Source organism: Palaemon carinicauda, chromosome 5, assembly GCF_036898095.1.
Source record: "Palaemon carinicauda isolate YSFRI2023 chromosome 5, ASM3689809v2, whole genome shotgun sequence".
In the NCBI taxonomy this organism is placed as follows: domain Eukaryota; kingdom Metazoa; phylum Arthropoda; class Malacostraca; order Decapoda; family Palaemonidae; genus Palaemon; species Palaemon carinicauda.
Window position 1 is genome coordinate 76882688 of NC_090729.1, and position 10385 is coordinate 76893072.

The 10385-nt window shown below is 38.7% G+C and overlaps 2 protein-coding genes across 2 annotated transcripts in view; both read right to left on the reverse strand.

Moving 5' to 3' along the window:
* Positions 1 to 1038: 1038 nt before the first annotated feature.
* LOC137640479 (uncharacterized) lies at positions 1039 to 2822 on the reverse strand. The gene has a single exon (XM_068373018.1). It carries the CDS (start codon positions 2324 to 2326, stop codon positions 1595 to 1597), a length of 732 nt encoding a protein of 243 aa, XP_068229119.1. The 5' UTR covers positions 2327 to 2822; the 3' UTR covers positions 1039 to 1594.
* A 79-nt stretch (positions 2823 to 2901) lies between these two features.
* LOC137640982 (mucin-2-like) overlaps positions 2902 to 10385 on the reverse strand; it is a 22141-nt gene continuing 14657 nt past the window's right edge. Inside the window, exons 4-6 of the mRNA XM_068373438.1 lie at positions 6722 to 6843; positions 4251 to 5279; positions 2902 to 4043 (exon numbers count right to left, since the gene is read on the reverse strand). Of these exons, the coding sequence (XP_068229539.1) occupies positions 2902 to 4043; positions 4251 to 5279; positions 6722 to 6843 (2293 nt within the window). The remainder of the gene's footprint in view (positions 4044 to 4250; positions 5280 to 6721; positions 6844 to 10385) is intronic.

Genomic DNA, 10385 nt, shown 5'->3' on the forward strand with positions numbered 1-10385 from the left:
GGAGAACTGGAGACCTATATCTCTACTGAATGTTGACTATAAAATCTATGCTAAGGTTTTAGCAAACAGATTGAGATGTATTATTGGGAAGATGACCTTCCCAGAGGTAAGGAAAGGTCGATTGTGAATTGTAATAACACGATTCGAGATGTAATTTTTCATGCACAACAAAAGATTGAAGACTTGGCAGTTTTAAGCTTTGACTCGTCTAAGGCTTTTGAGAGTTAATATGTTTTTTTTTTTTTTTTTTTTTTTTTTTTTGAAGTAGTGACGAAATTTGGTTTACCAGATGAATTTGTGGCTCTAGTTAGAATATTGTAAGTAGTATCTAGGTAAGTGGGTTTATGAGTTCACCATTTTGTATTGAAAGGTCTGTCAGACAAGGCTGCCCTATGTCAATGCTGTTATATTGTATACTCATATTTAAAGAACCTTTGTATAGACCAATAAAGAGTAAAAAAAGATAATAGGGCCTAGCCTTCCAAACAGTGTAAATATATGCCTGCAAGGTTATGCAGAAAACTCATCCGTGATCTTGTCAACTGATGGCTCAGTTGGAAAATGTTATAAAGAAGTACAATGGTTTGAACTTGTGACAAGTGCACTGCTAAACAAGGACAAAACTGGTGTAATTGGGTTTGGGAAAGGGGAAAGCCAAAAAAAATCTGGCCTATCAGTTAGTTGGAAACGGTTGGAAGAATCAAAATCTTGGTATAACTTATTATAGTGATTTTGAGGTTACATGTGAAGGAAATTGGTCTCGCCTTACTCAAAATACTGAAATATCAATAGTTATGCTAAGTCAAAGACAATTATCTATTTTCCAAAGAGCTATTATTTTTAATTCACAAGTTTTGTCCAAAGTTTGGTATATATCACACACTTTGCCTTCTTTAAAAAAGTACATTGCTCAAATAAATATGAATATATTCCGATATATCTGGCAGGGCACTTACTATCCTGTCGGTAGAGATACTCTTTGTTGGACAAAATAAAAAGCTGGATTAAGAATTTTAAATGTTTAATTCAAGTCCTTGGCGATTTTCAGTTTGACAACTGTAAATTACATTAGAAAGAATATTGGATTAGGTAATTTCTGTTGCAAGATGAGAAAAAGTTTTTTGTTGGACTTAAAGGAGATAAATGAAGTTTCATTTGTGTCAACATCATTTTATTCAGTGACAATTGCTGTAATCACCGAGAAACTAGTTTTGAGAAAAACACTGATATGCCAAAGAATTTAAAGTTATTCAAGTCTAGTTTAAAAGAAGAAAAATGGAGTGAATTATATGATGTTTTCTGAATTTTCCAGAAATTGTTAGTGATAAATTAGGTTTAACTAATCTTTTAGTACATGATATTGAGTTACAGGACAAAAAAAAAACAGTAGACAACGTCCATACCATTTGAGTCCAAAAGGCAAATTCTGTGCAAAAAGAAATCAAGTATATGTCAAATAATGATTTGATACTACCTAGCAGGAATGAATGGTGTTCTCTGGTAGTTTTGGTAAAAAAGGAAGATGGATCAGATAGGTTGTGCATTGATTTCAGAAAAGTAAATAGTGTTACTAAGCAAAGTAATTTTCCATTTCCTAGGATGGATGATAGCTTAGAGTTATGTTACTTAGAGTTGTGTTACTTAGAGCTGTGGGAGCTGGAGTCGTTGAAGTGGTGTTACTTAGAGGTATGTTACTTAGAGTTGTGGGAGCTGGAGTCGTTGAAGTTGTGTTACTTAGAGGTATGTTACTTAGAGTTGTGGTAGCTGGAGTCGTTAAAGTTGTGTTACTTAGAGTTGTGGGAGCTGGAGTCGTTGAAGTTGTGTTACTTAGAGTTGTGTTACTAATAGTTGTGTTACTTAGAGTTGTGTTACCTGGAGTTGTGGGTGCTGGAGTCGTTGAAGTTGTGTTACTTAGAGTTGTGTTACTAATAGTTGTGTTACTTTGAGTTGTGTTACTTAGAGTTGTGGGAGCTGGAGTCGTTGAAGTTGTGTTACTTAGAGTTGTGTTACTCAGAGTTGTGTTACTTAGAGTTGTGTTACCTGGAGTTGTGGGAGCTGGAGTCGTTGAAGTTGTGTTACTAATAGTTGTGTTACTTTGAGTTGTGTTACCTGGAGTTGTGGGAGCTGGAGTCATTGAAGTTGTGTTACTTAGAGTTGTGTTACTTAGAGTTGTGGGAGCTGGAGTCGTTGAAGTTGTGTTACTTAGAGTTGTGGGAGCTGGAGTTGTTGAAGTTGTGTTACTTAAAGTGGTGTTACTCAGAGTTGTATTACTTAAAGTTGTGTTACTCAGAGTTGTGTTACCTGGAGTTGTGGGAGCTGGAGTCATTGAAGTTGTGTTACTTAGAGTTGTGTTAATTATAGTTGTGTTACCTGGAGTTGCGGGAGTTGGAGTCGTTGAAGTTGTGTTACTTAGAGTTGTGTTACTTAAAGTTGTGTTACCTAGAGTTGGGGGAGTTGGAGTCGTTGTAGTTGTGTTACTTAGAGTTGTGTTACTTAGAGATATGTTACTAATAGTTGTGTTACTTGAAGTTGTGGGAGCAGGAGTCGTTGAAGTTGAGTTATTTAGAGTTATGTTACTTGGAGTTATGGGAGCTGGAGTCGTTGAAGGTGGAGTCGTTGAAGTTGTGTTACTTAGAGTTATGTTACTTAAGAGTTGTGGGAGCTTGAGTCGTTGAAGCTGAAGTAGTTGAAGGTGGAGTCGTTGAAGTTGTGTTACTTAGAGTTATGTTACTTAGAGTTGTGTTACTTAGAGTTGTGAGGAGCTGGAGTCATTGTAGTTGTGTTACTTAGAGTTGTGGGAGCTGGAGTCGTTGTAGCTGTGTTACTTAAGAGTTGCATTACTTGGAGTTGTAGGAGCTTGAGTCGTTGCTGAAGTCGTTGTGATTCGTTGAGTTGTGATACTTAGAGTTGTGGAGCATGAGTCGTTGAAGCTGAAGTCGTTGAAGGTGGAGTCGTTGAAGGTGGAGTCGTTGAAGGTGGAGTCTTTGAAGTGATACTTAAAGTGGGAGTTTGAGTCGTTGAAGCTGAAGTCGTTGAAGGTGGAGTCGTTGAAGTTATTTCAAGAGTTGTGGGAGGTTGAGTCGTCAAAGCTGGAGTTGTTGAAGCTGAAATCGTTGAAGGTGGAGTCGTTGAAGTTGTGATACTTAGAGTTGTGGGAGCTTGAGTCGTTAAAGCTGGAGTTGTTGAAGCTGGAGTCGTTGAAGGTGGAGTCGTTGAAGTTGTGATACTTAGAGTTGTGGGAGCTTGAGTCGTTAAAGCTGGAGTTGTTGAAGCTGAAATCGTTGAAGGTGGAGTCGTTGAAGTTGTGGTACTTAGAGTTGTGGGAGCTTGAGTCTTTAAAGCCGGAGTTGTTGAAGCTGGAGTCGTTGAAGCTGAAGTCGTTGAAGGTGGAGTCGTTGAAGTTGTGATACTTAGAGTTGTGGGAGCTTGAGTCGTTGAAGCTGAAGTCGTTGAAGGTGGATTCGTTGAAGTTGTGATACTTAGAGTTGTGGGAGCATGAGTCGTTGAAGCTGAAGTCGTTGAAGGTGGAGTCGTTGAAGGTGGAGTCGTTGAAGGTGGAGTCTTTGAAGTTGTGATACTTAAAGTTGTGGGAGTTTGAGTCGTTGAAGCTGAAGTCGTTGAAGGTGGAGTCGTTGAAGTTGTGATACTTAGAGTTGTGGGAGCTTGAGTCGTTAAAGCTGGAGTTGTTGAAGCTGGAGTCGTTGAAGGTGGAGTCGTTGAAGTTGTGATACTTAGAGTTGTGGGAGCTTGAGTCGTTAAAGCTGGAGTTGTTGAAGCTGGAGTCGTTGAAGCTGAAGTCATTGAAGGTGGAGTCGTTGAAGTTGTGATACTTAGAGTTGTGGGAGCTTGAGTCGTTAAAGCTGGAGTTGTTGAAGCTGAAATCGTTGAAGGTGGAGTCGTTGAAGTTGTGATACTTAGAGTTGTGGGAGCTTGAGTCGTTAAAGCTGGTGTTGTTGAAGCTGGAGTCGTTGAAGCTGAAGTCGTTGAAGGTGGAGTCGTTGAAGTTGTGATACTTAGAGTTGTGGGAGCTTGAGTCGTTGAAGCTGAAGTCGTTGAAGGTGGAGTCGTTGAAGTTGTGATACTTAGAGTTGTGGGAGCTTGAGTCGTTGAAGCTGAAGTCGTTGAAGGTGGAGTCGTTGAAGGTGGAGTCGTTGAAGGTGGAGTCGTTGAAGTTGTGATACTTAAAGTTGTGGGAGTTTGAGTCGTTTAAGCTGAAGTCGTTGAAGGTGGAGTCGTTGAAGTTGTGATACTTAGAGTTGTGGGAGCTTGAGTCGTTAAAGCTGGAGTTGTTGAAGGTGGAGTCGTTGAAGGTGGAGTCGTTGAAGTTGTGATACTTAGAGTTGTGGGAGCTTGAGTCGTTAAAGCTGGAGTTGTTGAAGCTGGAGTCGTTGAAGGTGGAGTCGTTGAAGTTGTGATACTTAGAGTTGTGGGAGCTTGAGTCGTTAAAGCTGGAGTTGTTGAAGCTGGAGTCGTTGAAGCTGAAGTCGTTGAAGGTGGAGTCGTTGAAGTTGTGATACTTAGAGTTGTGGGAGCTTGAGTCGTTGAAGCTGAAGTCGTTGAAGGTGGAGTCGTTGAAGGTGGAGTCGTTGAAGTAGTGATACTTAAAGTTGTGGGAGTTTGAGTCGTTGAAGCTGAAGTCGTTGAAGGTGGAGTCGTTGAAGGTGGAGTCGTTGAAGTTGTGATACTTAGAGTTGTGGGAGCTTGAGTCGTTAAAGCTGGAGTTGTTGAAGCTGGAGTCGTTGAAGCTGAAGTCGTTGAAGGTGGAGTCGTTGAAGTTGTGATACTTAGAGTTGTGGGAGCTTGAGTCGTTGAAGCTGAAGTCGTTGAAGGTGGAGTCGTTGAAGGTGGAGTCGTTGAAGTAGTGATACTTAAAGTTGTGGGAGTTTGAGTCGTTGAAGCTGAAGTCGTTGAAGGTGGAGTCGTTGAAGTTGTGATACTTAGAGTTGTGGGAGCTTGAGTCGTTAAAGCTGGAGTTGTTGAAGCTGGAGTCGTTGAAGCTGAAGTCGTTGAAGGTGGAGTCGTTGAAGTTGTGATACTTAGAGTTGTGGGAGCTTGAGTCGTTGAAGCTGAAGTCGTTGAAGGTGGAGTCGTTGAAGGTGGAGTCGTTGAAGTAGTGATACTTAAAGTTGTGGGAGTTTGAGTCGTTGAAGCTGAAGTCGTTGAAGGTGGAGTCGTTGAAGTTGTGATACTTAGAGTTGTGGGAGCTTGAGTCGTTAAAGCTGGAGTTGTTGAAGCTAGAGTCGTGGGAGGTGAAGTCGTGGGAGGTGGTGCCACACCTTCTATCAAAGGGAAAAAGATAAATTTAGTAACGGTACATTATATCTGATATATCTACCATTAACAGTTGCTTTAAGTTTTCTATTTGTGTTTTCCAACTTTTATTTATAATTTGATTTTTGATATTGAATAATTGTTTTAAATTGTTTGTTTACAGCTAAAGTTTCCCGTCACTACATTCAGTCTCTGTTTTCTTGCCATTTTTGAGAATTTTGTTTCCAGATTCTAAACATCTTTCCTGGCCTTTCCTTAGAAAAAAAATTATTATTATTATTATTATTATTATTATTATTATTATTATTATTATTATTATTACTTGCTAAGCTACAACCCTAGTTAGATATCCAGAATGCTATAACCCAGAGGGCTCTAGTAGGGAAAGTAGCCCAGCGAAGTAAGGAAATGAATAAACACTATAGGCTATAAGTAGGAATTAATAACCATTTAAAGTATCCTACGACCAGTAACAACATTAAAATAGACTTGGCATGTACAAACTATAAAGAGAGAATAGTGTGCCTGGGTATAACTCAAGCAGATTTTTCGTTTCCTTAATGATACTTGACATTTCAAAATTACTTCTGCTTCCCGATTCCTCCTCAACTATATTTTAGTGATATTAGGAAAAAAATTCTCTAATATTCGATTATCCTTTTCTCTGATTTTTTTTTCGTTAGAAATCTTTTATCTCTTTTTAAAATTTTGGTCACAGAATTTTCCAACATCAATTTTTTCTTGGAAATTCCTTAGATAAAATAGGTTTGCTCCAGGGAGAAACCTCTAGCCTGTGTTCTATTGCTCCCAAAAATAAATGTTTTCCGGCTTTTTATTAATTAAAATATAAATTTTGTTTCTTGGAGACTGCCTTGTCACATTATGGAACAAACTTAACCTTTCTTAACATTTTGATATTAATTTAATTTGAAAATTTAACCAAAATACTGTTTTCACTTACTCAAAGTTTTAAATCCCACTCATGAATGGCAGAGGCAAGGGATATTGACGTTGTCCTATCAAGCAAGATAATGCTTCAGAGACTGACCATGCATACATATGACCAGCACCCAGCCCCCCTCTCCACCCAAGGAACAGGGAGGCCCAGGTAATGGTTGCTGAGGACTCAGCAGGTAGACCTATATTCTCTCCCAAATTCCCCATCCTTAGCTGACAGGGATGGTGAGGTTGCAGATACAACCTGAAACTATCTAGATTTAACGTTACCCGAACCCCAGTCCGGCGATCACCAGGCAGGGACGTTTGCAATAGGCCACCAAAAACAAGGATTCTATTTAGGATACCCCATCCAGGACCTTAATTCTCGGATGGATCTTTCCTAACAGTGAGTTAGAGGCTGAACATCATTCATCATGACGCTATATGTTAACTACAGTAATTAATCAAGAAAGAAGGTTAATACAAGGGTTAATACTGTGATGTTCCTTACCAATAGCACTGACGATGCAAATGAATCCTCTCTTCAACAGGCTCAAACGTAGAGCCTTGAACGCAACTGTCATCTGGTTTGAAGTGCTGGATTTTGTTAGTCCAAATATCCAGCCACAATACCTAAAAGTGGATGAAATAGGAAACTGTAAAACTTCAAATAAACTTTTAAAAAGGAGAACTGCAAATACAAACACTCGTGATTTTTTCTATTTTACCGTGGCATACATGATCCATCAAATAATATTGCTATTCAATTAAATTTGTTATGACTCGGTGCCGATATCTAGTAAAGTTCGAGATCTATAGTCCATTTCTTTTAGCGATGCATATTTGCACCGACTCGCGGCGGTGCCCTTTTAGCTCAGAAAAGTTTCCTGATTGCTGATTGGTTAGAATTATCTTGTCCAACCAATCAGCGAGCCGGAAACTTTTCCGAGCTAAAAGGGCACTGCTGCGAGTCTGTGCAAATATGCATCGCTAAAAGAAATGGACTATAGGTGTATTTCTTGACTGCAACCTGTCTCTAAATACCCAAATAAACAATGTAATAAAAACTTCTGTTTATCTTCTAAGAAATATTGCGCTTATAAAAAGAAGTACCTGGACGAAAATTCCGTAAAGAAACTTGGGATAAACAGTGTTATTACCAGGATTGACTGCTGCAACTCTATCTACTACAATTTACCAAAAGTGCAGCTTAAGACATTACGAAATTCAATAAACAGAGTAGTAAGACTGATAAAAGGTGTCCCACCTAGAGAAAGGATCACCCCTACTATTGATATACACTGGCTACCGATTAAAGAGAGAATTGGATTTAAAATATGTACAATAACCCACTAAATTATCAGAACCGGGCGTCCAAAATACTTAAGAGAATTTCCACATATCACGCAGCCAATAAATCGTGTCGACAAGAGAATAGTTACAGACGGCTTCAAACTAAAGGAACCTAGATATGTCTACTGTAGGCTCCAGAGCCTTTAAATATGCGGCCCCGAGACTATATAATAAGCTCCCACGAAACATTTGAATGATTGAAGACATTAAGGCTTTCAACAGGAAACAGAAGACTTTCTTATTTCATGAGTCTTTTGACAGTGACAATTTAACAATAAATGAAGAATATGAGATATGAAACGTTAAATACTCTGAACGAATAAGATAAAGCGACAGTGGAGGTCCCGTAGAGAGTGGGCTTCCCCTGTTGTAAGGGACCGGAAAAGCAGCCATCAAAGTAAGTAAGTACTGATATGTATCTCTGCGTTTAGTCACGCAAGTACAGTATACCTGCTATATTTTGGTAATATAGACTAGCAGGAAGTCACCCTTGCTTGCCGTAATATAATCCGATATGCAATATAAAGAATCCAATAAATTCTAAGGTAAACAACCAACGTTCAGAATATGCTTAATTAAAGGTAAATGAAAAAGAGATGATTCTGCATTGGCCCGCTTTCAACTTTGTGAACAGATTTTGCTGAATGCAGTCTTATCAGCAGGGGTCTCTCTCTCTCTCTCTCTCTCTCTCTCTCTCTCTCTCTCTCTCTCTCTCTCTCTCTCTCTCTCTCTCTCTCTCTCTCAAAATAGTAGTTAATCTCATGGAGGAACTCAAGTGAAAAGTAAAATCACATCATGATGGATAGGTGTCTTTTGTGTGGATCTTCGGAGGGAAAGGAAAAACAAATTGGAGAGTATGTGAATTTTGTGTGCGATACTACCATGAAACCGATGTCTGTATAGACGCCAACATGGGTGGTGAAGATTTAGTAAAATTGAAATGGTTTTGTCTTGTGTGTGTAGATGAAGCCAACTGGAAAAACACCTCGCTATGCTTACTGCAGATGCAAGAAATTTTCACCCTGACTACGGATCTGAAAACAAATGATCTTACTGAGAGCATGGAATCAATCAAGATGAAGGAGAAAATGACATACACTGTCAAATGTAAATGTTGCTGTAAACTTTGCTCATGAAAAGATCAGAGATGAAGCAGTCAACAAGAAGATGAGTTTGGTATTCAAAACAAGTACTGGAAGTGTGGACTACTTGATGAAATCTGGAAGGCTATTCATGGTAAGGGTGACAAAGTTATGTTGCGATGGGATACTTAAAATATATGATATGCTGCTTCCTCTGGTGCCTTAGATGACCGCGGAGGTAGCAGCAGTAGGGGACTCATCAGTATGAAGCTTCATTTGTGGTGGAAATGTGGGAGGTTGGGCTGTGGCACCCTAGCAGTACCAGCTGAACTTGGCTGAGTCCCTGGTTAGGCTGGAGGAACGTAGAGAGTAGAGGTCCCCTATTTTGTTTTGTTTCTTGTTGATGTCGGCTACCCCCCAAAATTGGGGGAAGTGCCTTTGGTATATGGATGGATGGATGGACATTTTGAAAAAGATTGGAAGTTCAATATGATGATAAACTGTGTGAGAAATTTCAGGAAATCACTCCACCAAGGAATGTAACTTGTAACAGATAAAATGTATAAACTGCGCTAAGATGACCAAACCAGATGATCATATAGTGAATTCAAGAAATTGCAAAACTTATGGTTTGGAATTGAAGAGATTAGCAGAAAATGCGGACCATGAATGTCATAAACTGCGGGTGTGTATATATTCAACCTGTTGGTAATTGAATCATTAGAATTTGAGAATTGATAAATGGGAAATATATCGTTCAAGAAAAAAAAGCTTTCTTGTACTGAAATATTTCGTTCAAGAAAAAAAACTGAAAGCTTTCTTGTACTGAAATATTTCGTTCAAGAAAAAACTGAAAGCTTTCTTGTTCTCTGAAGTACTTTGATAATGTGGATTTGATAAGAATAAAAAAAAAGCTATGCAGTGTGATATGAAAAATATCTAAAAATGTACGAATATATAGAATAAACTGAACATGAGAGCCATATAGAGAGAAGGGTTCCCCTTTGTGATGGCACCAGGAAAAAAACCCCTTAAAGTCAAGTAGAATCCTTTCCTGTTATTATGTCACTTGGTCAAAAAGGCCCACAGCAAAAAACAAGACTCACTTGCTCTAATATCAGTTACAAGTTAATGAAGATTTGAAGACCTTCATAAAAGAACGTATTTCGCCTGGACAGAACAGTTATCATTTGGGGTAGGCCTATATGGTAGAAACAACAGGATGAATCATATTATATCATATAAAGATTGAACAAAAAAAAAAAAAAAAAAAAATCTGCGGCTTCATGGCTGCAACCAAGCCAGTGGAACATCAAGCAGGTGAATCAGAAAAAGTGTTTCTGCCTTCAACCCTCACATATGGATAATCTTTCTGCGTGATGAGGGTGAAATATTTAAATAGTCTACAAACGATGAGGCTTTCTAGATGAGTCAAGAGCTAAAATCATTTCTCTTGGTCTGTGGCAACAATATAAGAGGTTATCTCTCAGTTCAGTAGCAGACAGAATATGAGAGAACAAGTAGATGAAAACAAATAAATCAGTTACAAATTTGTCTTCCAGCTGCCATGTGTGACATTGTCCAAGCAGGCAGCTATACTGGGTACAGTGTAAAATCTATTAACATGCTCTGCCCAGAAGAATCATTATTGGTTGCTACTGTCTCACAGCTGATGCATGTAAACATAATAGTAAAAATAAGACAGTTTATAGGTAATTATCATACTCTAATAGTGATCCA